This window comes from Onychostruthus taczanowskii, unplaced genomic scaffold, assembly GCF_017590055.1.
Source record: "Onychostruthus taczanowskii isolate IOZ18803 unplaced genomic scaffold, ASM1759005v1 scaffold16, whole genome shotgun sequence".
Classification (NCBI taxonomy): Eukaryota; Metazoa; Chordata; class Aves; order Passeriformes; family Passeridae; genus Onychostruthus; species Onychostruthus taczanowskii.
Genome location: NW_024498795.1, coordinates 1,611,849 through 1,634,618, shown reverse-complemented (window position 1 = coordinate 1,634,618; position 22,770 = coordinate 1,611,849). Strand labels below are relative to the sequence as shown.

At 36.6% G+C, this 22,770-nt stretch overlaps 1 protein-coding gene across 1 annotated transcript in view; it reads left to right on the top strand.

The window, feature by feature from the left end:
- The window catches only part of DOK6 (docking protein 6), a 239,576-nt gene that overhangs the window by 79,105 nt on the left and 137,701 nt on the right, over window positions 1–22,770 (top strand). Inside the window, exon 2 of the mRNA XM_041399372.1 lies at window positions 12,619–12,726. Within this exon, the coding sequence (XP_041255306.1) occupies window positions 12,619–12,726 (108 nt within the window). The remainder of the gene's footprint in view (window positions 1–12,618; window positions 12,727–22,770) is intronic.

Genomic DNA, 22,770 nt, shown 5'->3' with positions numbered 1-22,770 from the left:
CAATTACTAATGCTAATAATATTCTTCAGTTTCTGTGCTGCTAATAATAAAAGAATGGGAACAGTTCGTAGGAGAAGGAATTCCTGTTGTATACAACAGTAGAAATAGCAGCAGAAACATAACCATAGAGAGAGGTAGAATTCTGAAGAAGTTAAAAAAATCACTGTAAATTGGGCTGATCTTCCAATTATAAGCCTTTTCTATTTATGTAATATTTTATTAATTTATGAAGTCTTAGAACTTAAATCTATCATAAACCAAGACTGAACTAATTTAAAGTGATTACTGAAAGATATTTAAATGTCCAGCAGGGCAGACTTAAGGAGACCATAGGGAAAACAGTAGGAACAAAGGACTTGTTAATTTGAAAGGTAGATGAGCCAAAGGAAGAATTACATATTGTGTGCTGAGAAGACTAGAGCTAGATCTTCCTAAAGAAAAATAGAGCAAAAGCCTCTGCCATCAAAAAGTAAGATGGTGCAGCATCCTCAGCTGCTGAGTGTCACAGTGGCTGTCTTGCTGTGACCTGATGCTATGAGTTCACTGGTGAATGCTACATTGATCCAACATGTCTTCACCTGGACATCTCTCTGCTGATAGATTCTTTATATGTTAAAAATACAAAAGCCTATATAACAAGCCCCATTAGAACAAGTGATTTGGAATAAAAAGCAAAAATCCTTTCATGCAGATGTTAGCTGCAACAATTAGAATTTGCTCTGGGACAAGGCTCATAAATTAAATCAAAATTAACAACAAAAACTCTCTCCAAAGCATGGTGGTTATGTATTAACCACTGAGCACCTATGAAAAGGAACCATGAATGTGAAATGTCCAGTATTTTCTCTCCCTGTGCCTCCTCAGAAAGGAAATTATTTCTATCCTAGTGAGCCAGTACCAAAAGGACAAGAAAAGAAACTGTCACACTTCTATATCTCCTTAGATATAAAATGTGTGATGAGTACAGAAGGAGTAGCAGGCACCTATTGCATGGCTCTCTGCAGCTGGAGGAGGCAGGGCTCAGTGACTTGCACATTTTCCCTCATACATCTATGCCCAACTCTTACCTAACTCTCTTTTGGTTCATATGCAAGGGTCATTTCAGTGCACACTTTAAAACAAAAAGGAATGTGTAGCAATTGCTGCTCTGCAGTGCTGGTCTTAGACCTGTGTGTATCGAGGCAAGAGTTTTAATAACCACCAATGAAGAGTTGCTTGGATTAATTTCTGAGATACTGAAAATATAACTGTGATTTTAGAAACCTATTTATGATATACGAATCTATTGGGGAACGGCCCTAGTGTGTGTTGATTAACATGCAAAGACAGAATTTATCTGCTGCTGTAAGCATGTATTATCTGATATATAGATAATGTAAATATGTACCTAATGGAAAACACCTCTCAAACTCTGAATTGTTCAGTGAGGATGACTGAGATTTTCAGTGCTTTTATTCAATTTTATGCTGAAAACTTCCTTGTCTCTCCTCCCTACCCCACCTCCAAATCAGAAACTTTGATTCTAAGGTATTAAAAATCATTTGGGAGTTCTCACCATGACTTTGTTGTAAGTAAAATCAGTCAAGAAGGTGCACTTTCTGTGGATGCTTGATGTGTAAGACAGCAACTGTGGTGACCTATTCAAAAGCAACCATAGACATAAATTCTTGAAGATGTTAAGGGTTAGTCACAATACTTTGCTTATTTAGCTGTTCTAATACTAGAAAATATAATAAAGTTGTTAGTCCGTTCTCTCACGGTATCTCAGTTTAGAGAATTCTGTATCATACAGAATTTGGCAAATTTTTTTGTAGTTCATGATTCATAGCATGTTCTTACTCAGAGTGGTTATTAATAAAGGTAATCATTCTATTAAACCTACTGGGTATTTTCCATAGAATCTGCATATTTTATATTGTAACCATAGGTTTTTGCTAACTTTTTACATGGAAAGGTTGATTAACAAGAAGGTGACTTGCTGTGGTTTGGGAGTTTGCTCACTACTGTCACTCTATAGTAAAGCTGTATCTGTAACAAGTTTTCAGTCTTAAACTTTTACTAAGACTTCACCACTAAGATAGAAATTATTACTGCAAAACCAGATGCTACTTCTGGTAGAATCAACACTAGTGAGCACAGAGCATTACCACCTTGCTTCTCTTCTGTATTAGACTGCGCATTTCAGCTTCATATCCTATGGCTGAGACCATCTCAGCAGTGTCAGGAAGTGAGAATGGAGCAACACAGCTTTCTGCTCTTGTCCTATGTGTGCTTTTAAGACTGCAAGTGAAAAAAGGTGCTTGTGTTAGGTACTCTTGAACCTAAATACTGGATGTTTGTACTCTGTTAAATTTGACCAGAAATGCTACAACTTTTTTTTTTTTCTCCTTCCACCCACTTGTGCCCTCAGGTGGTCCCCAGAGCACAGAAAATCAATGTGCTTTCTATTTCTAAGCGGCTGATGAGACTATAAAAATAAATAGCATCAGTTGGGTAGAGTAATAATTTTCTTCCGCCCATGGGAAATAGCTGTAGAAGGACAATCTTAGCTCCTGCAAGTTCTGGAATGCTGGTGATAATCAATGAAAGTAGGGGGAGGGGTGGAAAAAATTGTTTTGAGAGGATTTTTTCCTCTTAGATAATAATATTAGCTTAGTAGGATGACCATAACTCCTTTAACAAAGAAATTCATGTTTGGTCTATGAGAACTTGAGTGTTACCAGTTTGGGTCTGAGCCAAAGCACGCTGTAAAGCATGGCTTCTGTGGATTCACCTGAACGCATTTTGGGTGAATCTCTCAAACAATTCAGGGCAGATTTTTTTGGAGATCTATCACAGGTACAGAACAGGGAATTCAGAGTGGTCTTTTGGATTTAGGAAGTTTGGGTTTAGAAACCATCTGCTTTTCCTCTGCTTTATTTTGCTGGCATCATAAGAACATGGTTCCTAATCCCCTGTAGTAGCTATTTCCCCACAGGACATGCTGTCTGGGAATGTAACATACCAGCTGCATTTGTGTTCTGAGGGAACCTATTTCATGCTATTTTTGAGTAAAAGCTGTCTTTATCTATTAAAAGTTTGCTGTTGCACTGTTGCAACAAAAGCTGAACAGAACTGGTCTTGGTATTTACAAGAACTAACGGCTATAGCTTTTTCTTCCAAATCCTCTTAGTTGTGTGTAAAGCATTTGTTTTCTCATCCTTTTCTTGATTTGGATTATGTCTTTATTCATTACAGTATTGATGCATTGTAATAGCAGACTGGTAACATCTTTAAGCAGAGATTTTCTGGAAATACATAGCACAAGAGTGGCAGAAAGCAAATCACGTATAGAAATCAAGCAAAGTTTGAAATATACATCTTTCTGTCTGCATTTTTCTGAAAGTTACAACACCCAGAGCAAGTCCTGGTTGGAGTTTTGTTGGGTGTTTGGTTTGATTTCTGTTTGTTTGTTTTATTTTGTTTTTTACTTCAAGGTAATTCTGTGCATAAATATTGCAGGAAATTTCAGTGAATTACTCCATTCTAGTATCCATTTAATTTCTATGACAGAGGATTCTTGCTAACTCTGAGCTTTTAACTATTTCCACTTACCACAAACTGTGAATTCATCTTCCTCCCCTTCAGTTAATTTAAACATAAGAAGTAATGAAGGTCTTTGGGGCATGACAGCATCTCTTACAACTATAATTCCTGGTCAGGAGGAGATTTAACCTATAGGTTACAGTAATGCAGGTGATCAAATGCCAGAAAAACAGCACTGAAATTAAACATCCTCTTGAACATTACTATTTGTATGGTCCTGCTCAAGCCCTGCTGCAGCCTTCATTTTGCTGAACACCTTATTTTCTGTCTAAGATTAATTTCTCCATAAAATCTAGTGGCCATGTCATACTACTTCAAAAGGATTCAAAGTGGAATATCTAACTAGAAAAAAAAAAAAAAAAAAGGATTAATTTGGTTTGTAGGAAACCAGCACAATTGAGTCCTGCAACCTGGTATTTCAGAGGTTTATTGAATATGCCATAGATAAATGCCATTTTTAAAGTATGTTTCTGTTCTGTGGTACAGTGTATCAAAATATGTTTAGAGAGCTTTTCTTCTACACTGACATTTGTATATTCTTTAGTCTCCCTGTATAAACATGATGCACACACTTCATGAGTGCCTGTGTGCCAGGGGGAGTGACCAGGCATTTCGTAGAGTCACTTAGAGATTACAGTGAGCTTTTACCCGTTTACATCAGCAAGGCTGGGTTTGCAAGGCTTTCTAAATATATGCTGAAATCACAAAATGTGTCAAAGAATAAAAGGCCCTAACTTTCCTATTGTTCTCTGAGGATCAATTGCTGTTAGAAATTATACTCCTACATAAATATACAGTGGCACTTACAGTCAGCTCCCATTGTTTTTTCTTTACAAAAAATGCTTTAGACTTAGTGCTGTGCTCAGCTATGTTAAATCCCATGCAAAGCAAACTTTTCACTTATTTTATCAGTCAAAACAACAGCATCCTGAGGACTTTGATGCCTTTGCTAAGTTATTGCAGAGTTTCTCTGTAATAATATAGAGAAAAGATAAATGATCAGAGGGCTGGGGCACCCTCCTTTGCAGACAGGCTGAGAGTTCAAGTTATCTAACCTGAAGGAGAGAAGGCTCTGGGGAGACCTTAGAGAACCTTCCAGTACCTAAAGAGGGCAAGAGGACCTTCGAGAGAGATGGAGCAGGACTTTTTACAAGGATATGTAATGATAGGACGAGGGGAAATAAACTGAAAGAGAGTAGATTTAGATTAGATACTAGGAATAAATTCTTTATTGTGAGGATGGTGAGGCACAGAGACAGAAAAGCTGTGGGTGCCCCATTCCTGGAAGTGTTCAATGCCAGGTTGGATGGTGCTTGGAGAAAGCTGGTCTGGCTGGGAGGGTACCTGCCCACCATGGGGTGTGTGTGGGGAGTGGGTTGGAAATAGCTGATCTTTAAGGTCCCTTCCAATCCAAACTGGTCTACAATTCCATGATATGTTAGAAAATCTAGCTGGTGTAAACCTGAGTAATAATTTTGAATTCTGAAGATAAATTTGAGCTTTTAACCCTCTAAATTGGAGCTGTAAAAATTATTTGAATTTTTTCCCCTTGGTAGTATAGAACAGATGTCTGTGATTACTGTTTTATTCTGAAGCTCTGCTTCATTTTAAGGTATTCAGTTGCATGTGTTTGATTTTTTAACACTTACTTTCACAAATCCCTTCCTTCCTAACATAAAGTACTGAGGATTCAAGGTGATTGATACCATCTTTCAGCGTGTATTATTTCAGCTTGTGTATAATAGTCTGAATTTTGTTTTCTAGAGACATAAATTAGCATTCTATCTCAATAACTTGTTTGTTTCTCAGCATTAGGTTCCCTTGGTGGTACAATAAATACCTTCAATTTTTTCAAGAAGTGATGACTGTCTACATAATATGCATAAAAGATACCATGCTTCAGCTTAATAAGCTCATCAATGGAAGAAAGATAGTGATATTTCCATTATTTGTATATGTATTTATAGTAGTAAAAATAAAGGAATCCTTGTTTTCTTCTCTAAATATTGCTTTCCATTGCAGTATATCAAACCATTCCTTGTGAATTTTAAAATTCAAGTGGGCTATATTTACTTGTAACTAATCAGGTAAAACATTTTTTAAAAAGTGAGATTTCCACTAAAAAAAAACCCTTCAGATGAGTTAAGGTAACTACTACAGTTCAGTTTGAGAACTCACTCAAATTTAATATTAAAATATTGCAAAACTAGAACTTTCTCTGCTGGTATTTTTTTCTGATTACATTGAGAAAAGTACGTGTGGGAGGAGATATCAACATACATGGATACATAACTATTCTTAAGCAGGTGCTGCACATTCTTCTTGAGCTCAATGAAATGCTTGAGATTTCTTGAGCATAATAATTTTGTTAAAAAATATTGCAGGCTCTGGAATTTTTATGCTGGATATGTGCTACAACTCTTGAAACTAATTTTTTTCTTCTGGTTTTGAGGACATTTTTTTTGTTATCAACTCTGAGGCTAGACATGAAGTGGGCAGTATTAGTTTTCCTCCAAAAGGATCACTGCAGTTAGTCTTCCCAAAAATGAGTCAGAGATGCAGAAAGCCAAAAGAAATGGCTGCTAGAATTGATATTTTTAAGTAACCATAAGATCAATTCAGATGTAAGTTATAAATTCTGCTGACCTGCAGACTGCTGTGGAGTCAGAGTGTGTTATTTGTGTAGACTGTCCTTCTGCCCTTGAATTTCCCAGATGGTACTTCAGAACAAAGCAACAGTGGTCAGGTTTTAAGCTTTGGGTGCTTAAGGATTGATGGAGTCATACAACACTTTTCACAGGAATACAAGGGGCAGATCTGTTCGGATATGTATCCTCCACTCTCTTTTAAACACATTCAAATAAAAAGCTTTCAGATTCCATAACTAAAGTGTTTGCATGATGCACAGAGTAGTTTAGCTAGTAGACGAATAGTTGGAAAATTGCTATGGTGTACTTTGATTTCACATAAATCCCTAATAATAAAATAAAACCTTTTATGGATTACATGTATAGCCTGTGACTATAACACCATAAATTATAGTATATTATAAGCATCTATATGAATCTATAATGGTATGTTATGGCAGCAAAAAGATGACGTGTGTATACTATAACTGGGTGAATTGTCCCTAATCATCTCTCTCTAACCATCCTAATTGTCAGACTGCAATCAAGCCCACAAGGATTGATCTAATCTTAGATGAAACAGTTTGTAGCAGATGTTTCTTTATTTTTTCGATTCCTAACTTTAAATGCCAGCAGATTTGCAATGTGCAGAGTATTAGTAATAAAAAAATGCTATCAGAAATTCTAGGATTTGAACTATGATGCTAAAATTATCTAACACCTACTTGTATTGTTGCAGAAGGTCATGCTCCAAGCTCTGTAAACTAGGAGTTTAACCTTTCTTCCTAATTTGGATGATGAAATGGAGCTCAAGGGTGCATGCAAGGTTGTCATATATGAGGAATGTTTCCCTGCTGCATAGCATTCACAGCATACCTTCAGACAATATTTCTCATTAAAGACACTACTAGTTTTTTTTTTTTTTTTTTTTTTGTATATATTTGTGGGATTTCTTTAATCCTGACTTGACAGCTTAAACAGCTTTCCTTTTATTGTTGTTACTTTGTGGTAGATAGCTTGGTAACATTTGAAGAAAATATGTTGAAATAGGCAAGAGCAGGTGGAGAGTTAGACTCAAATTTTAAAAAAATAAAACTACCCAGGCTTATTTTATCTTGTGGTAAAGTCTCAGCCTCACATCCCAGACCTGCTGACAGGAGCCGGGAAGCTCTTGCTTCTGAGCAGGGCTACGGATTCATTTTGCCTCTCCTGTTTGGGTACTGTCCTGTTGATTTTTGATATCAGATAGCTGTGGAGTATCTCTGCCCTGCTGCTGGGAGAAAGGTGAGTTCCCAGCAGTGTGGTAAAAGAGCAGGAGCTGGCCTCAATTCCCTGCTACTCTGCACCCTCTGCGCTAATCTGGGAGCTCAGTGCTGTGCAGCGGTGCTCCGCCTCTCTTGCTTCTTCATATGAATCCAAATTTGCCACCCAAAATGCACCCAATTAATGCAGTGGGAAATGTATTTAATTTCTATTGTCAAAAAGGTAGACAGCAAAATCAGAGCTGTTCAAATGTTGGTAGCTCAGGTAAGTGGATTGCAACCACTTGTTTTGTTTTGTAGTTCAGGCCTTTTTTTTTTCTGTTGAATTGACTCAGCAGTAGCTTAGATCCTGTAACTTGTTCTTTAGGCTGAGGTATAGATCCCTATTTTCCTTCTGGGCCTTTTTATAGATAATAACTCTGTTTCAATTTCTCCTAAGTTTTACTTGAATGTGTGACAAGTGTAGTTTCATTGAAGCAGAAAGGTGTCACCTCTTGTCTCTTCTCCCTTAGCCAAATTATGCACAGAATCAAAAAATGGTGGGTGTCAAAACAATTGTTAAATATGACTTTACTGTGACAACTATTTTTATTTTTCTCATTATGAATGCTATATTTTTAAGTTGTGACTACATTTCTTAATCTCACAGCAAACTGCATTTCTCTAGCATACCCCACAGAAATATCCATTTTTAATGGAGATAACTAGTGAGGTAAACTTGAACACATTCATATTTTAGTGTTTTTAATGCATATACTGCAGATGTTGTCTTGTCAAACAGCAGAGCAATGCACATGGCAAGTCAGGGATGAGAAATCAACTAGCCTTTCCTGCAGATAATGAGATGTAAATGCTGAACAGAATGTTATTATGTTGTTGTCTTCCTAGGAGAAAATTTGATAGGTTATGCTAGCAAAAAGCTCCATGAGTGATGCTTCAGTGACTGTCCTGGTCAGTGATGGTTTCTGTTAGTAATTAGGAGCTGACTCATTGCTGTTTCTCTCGAGAGACAAATGTTTCTACAGCTAGTGGCAGAAAATTAGATGGTTTTCCAATATACCCAAGAAAGCTGCCATTTGTACTGTCCTTTGGATAGGTGCAGGGAGATTTCAGAGCATCTAAAGTGATTTGGGAAAAAAGCTTATAGTGTTGTAACTTTATTAAAAAAAAAAAAAAAGCATGGGGGATTTTTTTGTTTGTTTTGTTTCTGTTTTCTGTTGGGTTGTTTGAGTGTGAAATTTCTGGAGTAATGTGTAGAAAGTTGTCAATAAAAGTCCCTTCTCTAAATATTAGTGATGACTGGGAAAGCTTTATTTGCTACAGCTGTGGATAAAAAGAAATGTGAATCTCAAAAGCATTTATTGTAAATTACTAGGAAAATGCCTTAGAAATATCTGGAAAATGGAAAATCATACATAAGATTTACACTATAAACCAATTATTTTAAATTATTTTAGAAAAGAGGAAAATATTTCCTTCTTTCTGAAAAAAAAAGTCTAGCCAGTGAATTTCCTGCAATATTTATTTTAATGGATTTGTTATGAACAGCCATGGCAACAATAAAACAAAATTGTTTGACGTGATCATGAAAAGTAATGGCCCATTCAGAGGCCAAATTTTTGCATATATATAAAAAATATGATCATGCTGGAAATGTGAGCTGAGCAGTGTACTATATTAAGCAGAAGAAAAAGTATCAAAATAAGGTTATGCAGAGATTTCCTAATTAATTTATCTGTTGCAGTGTTTCAAGTAGAATATTAAAGAAAGCATCTCTGAAGATTAATAGAAATTTATCAGCATTAGAAGTCAAATTTCTAACTGGAAAGATTTCAGAAATCATTTGAGGGAGGGGGTGATAAGGTTCCAGGTTCTGGAATCCTCTCAGTAACAAGATGAGGCTGCTCAGGGTCTGTCTTGAGGAGAGAGGCTCCTCTCCCCTGCTAGCTCGTACATCGCAATCAAAATCATCCCCGTGTGCTATCTCGGGGCAACTGAATCAGTTCTCACCAGGCCACAAGTGTGCTGAGTTATTGCCATGGCTTACTGATACATAATTGCGCCACATCCTTGGTAATAGAATCTGGAAGAATTTTTTTTTTTGCTTTGCTTGTCTTGTAAAGCTGAGGTAGGAAGGGTGTTGTTTAAAGAGGTTCAACTGTGCCTAAGGCTCTGCAGGTAATTTCAATAGAATCCCTCTCAATATTGTAATGAACAAGTTTTTTTCTAATTGATACAATAATAAAAGAAAACCTAAACCCAGCAACTACTTAATGCCATCTTTCTGAATTTTTCCAGTAAAAAATGCAATGGCATGGGGCAGACTTTGTGTTGTTTGCCCTTGATACAAAATTTTAAAATCATATTTGTTTAACAGTTGAGTGCTCATCCGAGGATGTAACCCTGATTAAATTATCAAATATTTGGCATTTCTTCAACTAAGCACATGTGGAAAACAGTCTCACAGGAAATACTAAGTATTGTGGAGACAACACAGCAAATGGTTCTAATTCTCTCAGTTCTGGAAGGGCTGATGCTGATTTCTCTCACAATGGCTTCCCCAATTATCTGAGGACTTTAGAAGTCTTTCAGAAGTTTTGATTACAGCCAATGGCATCCTAAAGTAGGCCAGGGATAAAAGAGTATCTCACAGTTCGTGAATAATTGACTAGGCTTCTGTATAACAATGAGGTTCCTTATGAAAGGCAAATGTTTGTTTGCTGTGTGCTCACATCTGCACCTATTTATTCATATTTATAGGTAAATTCATATGCTAATGCTTTTTCAAGCACTAAGATACAAAGTGTCTGCTGGCATAATAAGGTAGAATGCTGCTGAAATGCAATGGAACTGTACATGTTTATACCAGTTTTAAAATTAGGTTGCAAAAAATAAAACCCAAATTCAAGGATGTGTCTTGGCATAAGTACATAGAATATCAGGAGTCCTCTCTGAGCCATTTCATTCTTCAGATCTCTCCTCTTCTTAAAGGTCTGAAAAAAACAGATGCCAATAAATTGAAGCATTTGCTGTCTAAAGGACAAACTTATGTTTCCCTCCTCTTGCTATTCAGTGTTCTCTAAAAGCAAAGACTTTTCATTCCTGCAGTCTGTGCTGAAGCCTATGAATTCATCTCGGTTCTGAAATGTGTGAGAAGGCCTGATGAGCATCCTTAAAGATAACTAGGATCAATCCCTGGTATTTGATGGTAGTTCCCAGTAATAAGGAGGTCAAACCATTCCTCTAGAATTTCATCAGCTTATCTGCAAAACCTCAAACTCACTTTCACACTGTCCCAAAATGATATCCAGTGAAAAAAAGACTGAAGCCATCATTTGTCTGAACCTGCTCATTTGTTACTAAAGGAAGTGTTTTGGAGTATGCATTAGATGACCTTTGATCTAAAAAATATTCTCATCCTCACAGGGAGAGGTCTGACTCCATGACTGGGATGTCTAGTTTGCCTTTTTTTAGGAATATTTCGAATGTATTGGATCTAACTATTACTTCTCATTGCAACAAAATATGAGTCTCCCATATATGCATATATACACATATAAAAATATATTTTAATAACCATGAACAAACAATGAAAAAAAAACCTCCACCAACCTTTGAAAACCTTCTGTTAATCAACACAAATTATCAGTTTCATTGTCACCAGCTGTCAAAAATTCAGGTCATCTGCAAAATGCAGATTCCATGACTATGCTAAAACCCACCACCAAGATGATGACTTGGGTTGGTTTGGCTTCTTTAAAGATAATTTTTTGAGCACTGTAAGACATTAAAGGTGTATAATGAAAATCAGGAAATTGAGAAAACTTTTGAAATTAAGATAGTTGTGTTCACCTTGACAAAGCACTTCCTAGGAAAAGACTTTCCTCAGAGGAAGAGAAATGAACTGAAACTACACATATACTAAAAAAACATCCAGGATCCCAGAAGAGCCAGAAGTATTATTAAAAGTGACACTTTTATAAAATAAATAAATATGTCCCTTTCAGACAGTTGGTACTGCTGTTTTTTAGTAAGGTCAAAATAGTGTGAATATTCTATATCTTTGTGTGTGGAGCTTTTCACACTACAAAATTGTGTAGAGCTAATATGTTTAATCAAGAAATAGCTGTGGGAGCAGTGCTGTAGTTTTGATAAAGTCAAGTTGCAACACTGCCAAGATGTTATTTGAAGAAAGGACTATCTAATAAAGATGGTTTATGATGTCCCAAAGTGTAATGTCATTTTTTTTCAGGAAATATGATATTGTCTTTGCTTTCCCTCAGGATAGGTGAAGTAATTTCTGAGACAGAAAGTACAGTTGTACAGTTGCCACTTTACAACCTTAGTAGGAAAAGCCTAAAAGTTCTACACTTTGTAATACATATACTTGCAGAGGATTTAATTATATACCATGTTTTCTTCTAAAATTCTTCATAATTGAACATATTGATACTGTAGCCCAAATGTAGGGTTTTAAAAGAAATCACTTACTTTGGCTGATAACATTCAGATAGTGGCAACAGGATAGTGTCAGTAGTATTATGTCGCAGTGTCGTTAATTAAGCCTAATTATTTTAATGACACTACATTTTCTGCTTGTATTTCATTTAGACAGCAGACTGAGGGGAAAACTCTTCCTGCTCTAATTTCCTTGGGTTTTTTAATTACTTCGTTTTTTCGTAATGGGAGGTATGGTTGATCCAAATTTAACAGTACTGTATTTCTTGTGCTGTGTCATTAAATATTGTGGAATTTTTACTAAATTAAGGCTCTTCACGTAAGGGCAGTGGAATCACTGAGTAGTATTGGGTTTGGGACTTTTTTCAATGTATCCTTGAATTAGTAACATAAAATTGCATATGGTATTGTTTATAGAGTTGTCCAAGTACTGGGGAGAAGAGTGAAGTAAACTGCTGTCATAAATTATAAAACTAGATTGATACCTAATCTCTTTCTTACGTGATATAGTCTAGAGGATTGTCATTAATCAGCTTCTCTTTGAACTGCAAATTTTACTCTTAAAGTAAAATACTGTCATTTTATAATTTCTTCCTAAGACAGTCGTGTAACTGAATACATTTGTATTGTAATATACTGTCCACCTTTAAAGAAAAGCTAATAGCATCCATTGATTTTGTTCACAGATTTTTAGGCGTTGTTGGTTGGTTTTCAAGAAGGCTTCCAGTAAAGGACCCAGGAGGCTAGAAAAATTTCCAGATGAGAAGGCAGCATATTTCAGGAACTTCCACAAGGTAAGTCATGCCTTTCTCTGAAGAAGTGAACTGAAGCATTGCCTGTTTACTACTCTTCCTTGGGAAGAGTGTGTTCTTGCTATGCCCGGTTTGCAAACAATACAGTGTAAGCCTTGCTGAAACCTAATCCTGTGAATAAAGCAGAGTAAAACATCCATAAGTCTCAGTGGTGCAGGTGAGATGTCAAACAGGTTTTTTCTGGATGAGCACAAAACCCTCAATTTGAAGAAACAGAATGATGTTTTTTTAGTTAAACACTTGTGGTTTGGAAATGTGTAAAATTGGCTGCCTATTCAAATGTTTAATCAATAGTTCTTAGCTAAGTATTACATAAATTCTGAAAACGCTAAATGCCTCAGTTGTAATGGTGACACTCTTCAAATGTATAAGGTTCTTCCCAGAACTCAAGATTTACAAGCTCTGTCAACAAAAAGATTTTTAGCAGTAAAAAGTCAGGATTCACTGAATGAGATACTCTCTGCTTTCTCTATGACTCACACTTCTGTGATGGAAAACAAGATATTTGAGCATGACTTCTTCTTTCTGTCCCATAAGTTACTGTTATCAGCCCCCCAATTCTGTCAGTAGACTTCATGCTGGCTAATCCTAAAACAGGGTGGGGATCTGTGCTTGTACTGTTGCCTTCTATCAAGTCACTGTTAGCTTTATGACATACCAATGTTAGATATTCCATTAAACCTGTCAAGTTGAAACACAAAGATGACTTAACCAAGGGCCACGCAGCAAGCAGTGAAAAAGTGTGAATGTAATCCTAGTTCTCTCGAAGGCAGGTGTGATGTGTTTACCATAATACTACAAATTGGCCTTTAAGTTCCAGTAGCCAGACTGCTCTAGCATGGGTTCCCCCGTAGGGACACAAGTCCTGACAGCTAACCATCTCCAGCATGAGTTCCTCTCTCCATGTGTCCACAGGCCAGGAGCCTGCTCCAGCGTGGACTTCTGATGCAGCCACAGCTCATTTGCAAGGTTTTGGGGAAATTTTTTGTGTTGTTTACTTTTCATTCTTTTTTGAGCCTGTTAAGCCTATAGCATACTTAATGTGTTAAAGGACTCAGAAAAACTTTATATGTTGCCTTTCAACTGTCATAATTGTAGAAAAATAATATAAAATGCAGGAATTGTTTGAGAAACTAAGAAAATAATGTCGATACTGATGCAGCTGTATGTTGTAGTATTGATGGAAGAGTCACCATTTGCAAAGGGAAAGGAGGGGTGTTATTCTCTGCCATCTGTTTTTTCCCCTCTTTTTCTCCTCTGTGAGGATAGGAAGAAAAGAAAAAGAAATGGATGCTCTTTCCTATTTAAAAGGATAATGTGTTTCTGGCTGCAGAGAAACAGGAATTGTATCTCTTTACTTGGATTATATCCATTTTTCAAATAAAGCCATGAAATCATTTCTGAAGGTATATTATCACAAAATAGAAACCCAGAATCTTATTCTCTGGCTTGATTTTTTTTCCCAAGGATGTTTTATTATTTCATAGTGATTATTCTGCTCACTTACCTCCATTCTGATAAATAAAATAGTGGTGAAGTAGATGTGCATGAGTTGTGAATAGTCAAGCGTGACTATTGAGGGAACAGTGCAGGTTGTTACAGTATCAAATATAGTTATTTGATTGTTGGTGTTGGATGAAAATACCCTGATTTTCTTTCTTTCTTTTCTAGAACTCTTCATTGGTTCATTATATTTTGAAGTTGTTCGAAATGCATATTTATCTCTAGTCAGCGCAAACTATTAGCTCTGTCTTGAAATTCTCCATTTCCTTTCTCACTCACAAAATATAAAGAGGGTATATGGTATAAAAAGTAGAAGATTAACTCTGAACACTGAGAATCAATGAAAAAAAATTAAATATTGAAGAACTGAGACTTAGTACTTTTAAAGAAAGATTAAAATAGAAGTTGCAAGCCTGACTCGTTATGAAAGGACAACATTAGCATAAAGGGACAAAAGGCTCTGTTTACTTGCTAATATTCATATAAGACTATATATATCAACCCCAAGATCCTTTTCCCTATACACATTCTTGGTAAGTATTAGGAGAGGTTGGTGTAGAGGGGTACTCAGAATGCACTGTTTCTCTAGAAACTTTTGTCCTTCAGACTTTCAGATCAGTCCAGGTTACCTTGGGAGAAGGCCTAGGAGTAGCACAGAGTTAGATGGTATTGTGCAATTTTTTTAGCTTTCTTATGCAGAGATATAGAAGAAAATTTTGCATCTCAAGTGGAAATATGCCAAAAATTAATATCTTTGATTTATCTGTGTTCAAATCAATATTCAGGACAAACAGTACCCCGATATAAGTAACACATCAAGGTCTCCACTTTTCCATATTTGAGCTTGAAATAAGGCTCAAATGAAATTCCTCTTAAAAATAATTTACCAAGATGACTATATATATTTCCTATACTTATGTAATACACTTGTGTACTGGGCAATATGATTTATAGAAGGGGCTAAACAAAGGAAAAAACCCAGAATTGGTAACACAAAGCTAATTAAAAATAGAAATTTTCTGGTTTACGTATGCTAAATAAATAGTCATTAATGAGTAAAAAAGATGGCCTTTTAAGAAAATTGATTTCCCACCCCCCACCCCCGCCCAAGTATCCAGACTATTTATGGGTTTATTTGCTATTCTATAATTCTGTAAATTGCTGTTGTGCATTGCTTTGGTGTTGGGGTTTTTTTGCTAGTGATTTTCTTACTATAAATAACAGTAATGACCTTAGTCCTAGACAAGTGCCTCCTAAGAGCAGCAGTGCACATTACATTTGTTAGCCAAAACGTGACCTCATCTGTTCCTTGCAGCTTCTGGTATCAAATTAAAACTTCTCATTACTGTAAATTCAGACCATTGCAGTCTTGCTCAGGTAAGTTTATAGCTTCACTGTTCTGTTTTCCCTCGAACATTCATTGTGGAGGTTGTGCAGAGCAGCTGTGTTGACTCCCATTGCTCCCTCCAAAGAGGGGACAAAAGAGCAATAGCTTTGCATCCATGCCAAGGGTGGGCATGTTCTTGGTAGCCACCCCTGCATTGTCTGAAAAGACAAAAAACAGAGACCGCAGCTTTACCAACTTAAAAGAGGGCAAAAATTAAAAAGATTTCTTACTTTTGTAATAGAAGAGAAAAGGTATATAAAAAGTAAATTTTTCATGCTTTGGAGACATACTGATCAGGCAGTACCAGTGCCTGTAATCTGTTAGGAATGGCTTTCAGGAGCATTGCAAATCAACATGAAGCAAATCAACATGAAGATTACTAGAAATGAGAGATCAAACCTCTAAACCTGGACTGTATCCAAATGAACGAGAAAAAGCATTACACAGTTGGCCAATTAATTGCTAAGGCAGAACTAGAAAGAGCAAAGTAGAGGTTGAAGAGCAGTAACCAGAATAGATTCTGACCCATCAGGATCAAAAACCTTGCCAAAGACCCCAGAGAATGAAGAAAATGTGCAAGACAGTAGAAATGAACACTTTCACGTTGTGGTTTACTGTAGAGAAAAGTGACATGTTCTGGTGTGTGTATATGAGAAGCAGATCTATAGACATATCTTTGTGTTATAAATTTGATCATGGGTAACTCAGACCCAGCTACACAGAGAACAGTTACTCAAAAGCCCAAATGCCACTTAAGGATGGTATAGCTGAATTATTAATGGTAGTCCATAAATACCAAAATGGGAATCAGCAAAGGAGGATTCTTCCATTCCTTATAAAATGTCAAGTTCCATTCATGCATGCTTCTTCTTCACTTATAAGCTAAATAGCCTTCACATGAGGTGAAGGTGTTGGGGGTTGGGTCTGTCCCTGACAAGATATAGCTGTCTTGAAGCAACAAAAGCTTGAACCTGTCAGTGTTAGTGTTCTTACCCTTCAAATAAATAAATAGCTGACATCTGGCACAGAGATCAAGACTTTGTGATTTAATCCCCCCAATCTGAGAGATTGTTCTGTTAAGATTGTGTAAACAACAACTATCTCCAAGGTTTTGAGTTTTAAGTTGGCAAGATTAAAGTAGGATAAGATTTTTAGATTTATGTTGTTTTTCCTGTCGTTATGTTCGATTATGATGTTCTTTATATAAATCTGCAAATTCAAAAGGAAATAAATTGCAAAACATTTTAGCAACAGCTTCTGATCATCAAAAATGTATATGGGACAGATGGTGTTAAGCACATTATATAATATGTGTCCACAAAAATAGATAATAATCAAGAAAAAGAACAGCACTAGCCATCTAACTGTAGTTTACTGGATTAAATTTGTGACCAGGGCCACACAATGGTAGATACCTTACAGTTTTATTTCATAGCTTGATTGTCATGAAGAAACTTGTGGAATGCAATCCCAGTGATTTATGGCAAGTTCTTGTATCAGCTGCATCAGCATCTTGAACACTTGTTGGCATTAAGGTCTCTTGTGTGCATGTTTGCACAAACGCACACCCAGACAGTCCTGTTTGGTCAGAGGAAGGAGGGGACAAGTTCTCTTTGTGCAGTAACACAGTATGCAGGAACAATAAGATATTTATTCTTCTACAGCACAGTTCCTAGTCTCTAACTGAGATGACCTTAAACCATGAGATGCTTATTCAGGATAAGTGACTTCCTCATAACTTTGAAAACCACTGAATTTTGCCACAGTCGTGTATGTGCTAGCTCCCACAATTCTCAAATGTAATTACAGCCCTGACATGAAAATTAAAATTACTTATATATGGTAGCACTGTAATAATCATAATCATAAGAACTTCTCTCTCATTGTTTCCACTTAGTTGCCTTTGGGTTGTTCTGGTTTGTTGTTTTCCTTCATGTTCTCTAGTCATTGCCAAGTGCCCTAAATATTCTTCTTGCTAAAGAAATGTGAACTAGCCTATTTTTATTCTAGTTTAGCCCAAGAGTTCTTCTTTACTGTGGAGTATTTCAGATTCTTATGTTGCTCATGTTCACTACAAAGCAGAAGTTGTGCAAGTTTCCTTATGGACTTCTTTAATCTAGCATGTTACTATTATTTCTCATGATATTGCATGTTTCTCAGCTGTAAAGGTGTTCTTAAAAAGAAAGGTGGACAGCCACCAAAATGTAAATGTTAGGCCTAATTCTTGTGCTTTTTATGATAAGACATATTAGGACACTTGATTTGCCTCTAAATTTAAATATTATTTTAATTACCCTTCTGCAGCTTTTTTTCTTGGTATAATTGTTATGCTGTCTGTTTTTCACAATCTCAAATTAAAACCTGCCTGTTTTTGCTCTGTTGACCATTCTGCTTCTACTATTTGTTAGTTGATCTATAGTTCCTCAATAAGTCGTTATTTTCTCATCTGGTTAAATTCACTCAAAAATTCATTTTTGATGAAAGCTAAACAGGAATACCTTATGAAGATCTGGTTACATTAACAGATGTTGTTTGCTTTGAAAGCCATCCCAGATTTAGAACACTTTTTCCTTTCCCTGTTCCCCCCTTATGAAGTATGGTATTTTTTTTTTCCAAAACTTCTTTCAAAAAATTCCAAATAGTGAACTCAGTGCAGCATTTTCTAATTAACCCAATGAGTGTGTGTGTGACTATGTTAGTTTTGAATAATATATTTTAAGTTTTTATCTGCAAATAATTAGGAATTTGACAATTATTTTTTGTAATTCTTTGCTCTTTGAGGTTGAAAGAGGTGCCCAAATGTATTTTGTGTGTTTTATACATCCCTATTTTGCCAAGTCTTCCACAGCAGAGGTAACTAAATATTCCTGAAAACTATATCCTTATTTTACCACGTTTCGACATCTAATTATCTTCAAATATTTGTTTACACCACTTTCAAGCAATATCTTGTTGCAAAATCATGTGGCTGGTATGGGAAGGTTATGAAGGACATTGCTTCCATAGGCTGCTATTACTCAACCAATGAAATTAAAATGAATCCTATTTAAATGAATAACTGTTAGCAAAATGGCTACAGTTCTGTCACCAAACAAAAAGATTTGCAGTAATTATCAGATGCCTCTTAAAATATAGAAGTATTTGAACAACATTGTTGTTCAAAGCAAGCATTCCGTGTACCAGAAAACAAATTGCAGGAATAATTGGAGCTGTGCTGGTAATAAAGCCGTTAATAGAGTCTGAGCACATGAAAGGGCAGCATACAAACAAATAAAATATTTTTTGACAAAGTTTGTATCAAGGCAATAGCATCTTCTTTCCTTAACAATGTAATGAAGAAATCTACAAGTTGAGCATGCTGACAGGACCTTGAAATCCTACAAATATAGACCTAAAATGCATAAGTGATCCTACAAGGCACTTCCTGTATCCATTCATCCATCTTAACCTTTAAGTCACAATGTATTAATTTGAAGCGTGAATTCACAGGTTAAGTAAGTGTCAATGTGTGGTGTTGAATTCCTCAAATGTGGCATCAGTGGCTGAATCTAAGTATCAAGGAAGGAAAGAACAGTAAGAAAATTAAAGACAATCTTTAGTTGCAACACAAGATCTGTTAGTGGTGGTTCTTATATGAAGATCCATGTACAGTTTAGTACAGAAAATTCGTAGTAATAGTTGAGTTTGTATGTACAGTTTTGCAGCAAAAGGGACACTGCTCTTACAAATCAGCTGTTTAAATAGAAGAATATATTCCCATTATATTAAGTATTAATATAATGATATAATAAAAATAAGCTGGAAGACTAAACCTTTTTCTTGGAAAAAGTAATACTGGGTAGGGAAGCAATGTTTAAATGCTTGAGCAGGAGGAGAAAAAAATATATAATGTAAAATATATATATATATAAAGTAAAACTAAATGTAAAATATCTTTGGACCACAGAACAATTTGGGACCTCTGGAGCCCATCTAGTTCAATCCCTTGCTCAAAGCAGCATCAGTCAGATCACATTGCTCATGGCCATGTCCAGTTGTGTTTTGAGTATTTCCAGGGCTGGAGGCTCCATGACCTAGAAAGCTAAACAAGAAGTCCTGCACCTGCAGCCTGATAACTAAAGCATTAGAAGAGGCTGGTGACTAATGGTCTGGAGTGCAGCTCTGCTGCAAATGCCCCGAGAATCCCACTGGGCAGTGAGCTGAGCTGAGCCAGCTGTGTGGCAGCAATGAAGGCAAACTGTGTCCTGGAAAGCCTCAGGAGGAGGATGGGCAGCAGCAAGAAGAATCTCAGCCTAGGAGGCTGCTCCATATTGAGCCAGACCTGTAATATTGTGTCTGATTCTGGTCCCCTCGCTGCTCTATTCAAGACAGGAAAAAAACTCCAGAGAGTGTCAGTGAGGGAGTTGGAGGCTGGAGAACCTGAGGCAAGACTGAAGGAACTAGATTTGCACTAGTGAGGAAAGAAAGCCTGTGGGCAGCTAATCACAGCATTCCAATTTTGATAGGGTGGCTGAGGTGTTCTCAGGGATCCTCAGGGGAAGGACAAGAGGCAATGGGCAGACGTTGCTTCAGGGGAAATCAGCTTTATATAAGGAATAAAAAAAGAATAGCCAACTGATGTTTAGAACAACTAAATGTGAGAGCAGGCTAAGCAGATGTCAGTATTTCCTCAGTGGAAATCTTGAAGACCTAGCTTGGCAAGGCCTTTTGTAACCTAATTGAAGAGCCTGCATTCAAGGTGGACCAGATGATCTTCAGGGTTTGTATCCAACACAGACTTTTCTGTGAACTATGAAGTTTATGTCACTAAAGTTGCTACTATAGGTCTTGGTATATCTCTGTGCTGCATGTATTGTGTCAAACTGGTCATGTCCTCTCCTGAGTGTATTTCAGTGGTGGAGAAAATATACTTAATCTTCCTAGTGTCTCTTAAAAGAGTCTCAGGAGAACTTTTCTTTGAATTGCTCTGCTGTTATTGCTTTATAGAAGGGGATATGATGGTCTGTGTGTCAGCTATGTAAATTCCAGTTTTGCCATGGAAACCTAGCCACGTTTTGGCAAAGTTCAAAGCCTTGCAAACCTGTATTTTGTGCATATTTTTTGGAAGCACTTCTGATTTTGACAGCTAAAATGTTTCATGTCATCTGTAAAACTCTGAATATGATGGAAATTCAGATAATTTTCCCTCTTGAGTAATGGAATATGTTTCCCCCAGTTCATTCAGGGCTAAAGACTGGTATTCATTGTAAGAACTACTCGTCATTTTTATAGACTAGTACAGGGACAGGTGTCTGAGGTGAGATCATGGTGCCATTCTCTGTATGTATCTCCTCTGGCACTTGGTCACATGAAAAGGAAAATGGTTGAATTAAAACTTAAGAGAACTAATAGACCAAATGTTAGAGTGTGGGAGAAAAATAAAGGAATAAATGTTCTGGCACTCTGTGAAGCACCTTGTCCTTTGGAAAGCTGTGAGAGACTTGAAGGTCAATGGAAAGCTGGCTGCTCGAATAATTGCTATGAGAAATGCTGAAGTGAAGAATGGGATGGGGAGATTTTGAAGAAAATATATATTACTAAAAGTAATAAATCCATTTTAATTGACTGCACAAAGCCAGGGAGAGTGGTGCAGAGATAGCAATCCAACAATGAGAGGGAGGTGAACAAGGAAGCAAAGAGCACAGACATGGTCTGTTACTTCAGCTCGATTATACCTGGTAAAAAAAGTCTGTGCAGCAGGGCAGGTGCACATTAACAGAAAGCAAGGAGAGATTGTTCAGGTTTTTACACCCAAGTAAATTGCTCTCCAATAACACTACCTCATTTGTTCCAGCAGCTGGGAGATATTCACTTCTGAGACATGGCCCAGGAGAGGCCAGCTCCAAAATAAGAAGAGCATGTGTTTGGAAGAGAGGGTTTCAGTAGCAGAGACCCTGATGAAGCTGGGGGATAGGCACTTAAGAGGGGAGAGACTGGAATTGAGGTCTCTGAAGCAGGTCCTTATTGGTCCTTGGGGGAGAAATCAAGAAGAAAGAATTGAGCTAGAGTATAAAACAGCTGGGCTTGCTGTGGAGATTTGCACTAACCAAACTCCCCTTTTTAATGCAAGTGAAAAGTGAAATCTGGCTATCTTAAATTCAAATCAAAAGTTTAAAGGACTTTTTTTTTTACTTTCTTTTGCTTTCACCATGCAATTCCTTGTTTCTTCCCTGACAATATAATCCACACATCTCAGAAGCAAGGAAGGTGTAAAAGAAAATTAATATTTGTGAAACCATCTGTGTGAAATATATTTGTGTGATGACCATTATAGAAGAATCTTGAGAAGTCAGGTCATACCATTAAATCAGAAAAAACATTATGAATTTATGACAGTCAAACAAACTTATGAAGCCTCTACTTAGCAGAATGGTATTCACAATTTATTCTGACTGTGGTGAAAAATAGTTATGGAAAATCAAATGCAATCATATATTTATGACAATGTGTATCATAATAAGTGTAGAATAGGTACCAATAAGCATAAGGATATTTATTTGTCATAAGACACAGGGTAGGAAGGCCATAAATCAGACCCAGTGGGGTCCACTGCCGTAAACAACAGGAAAATGGTAAACTAGGCCTATGGAACTAGCAGTCAAACTTTGAGATCTTCCTATCCTAGCCTTCAGCACTTGACTCTGCATTTGTATTTTTTTCCAATAGTTTGTGCATCTGTTTTCACTATTCAAGTGTAGAAAGTAGGTATACTACATAAATAATGCAAGTTCAAGATGAAAGTTAAAGACCTAATTATCTAGACTGCAGTTTACAACACTAGTAAAAAAATACGTTATGTGAGGATTTATTTTTTTTCCCTAATGACAACATTTTCCCCTGAAGCTACACTGAATTATGTGTCTGTGTTGCTGGGGAATGTTTACCATATTGCTGTGGAAATGGGAAGAGGTGTGGCCCCTTCTGCAGTTGCTACAAAAGGAAGCAGACAGGTACAAACAGGAGGTTATGGTGTATGAGGGAGGGCCAACAGGTTTGTCTCTGTAATTTGTTTTCCCTTGATAAAGGGAGATGAAATATCATAAGTCTTATGAGTACTAAGTTTCATTTAAGGTTATGGTTTACTTGGAGTAAGGGAG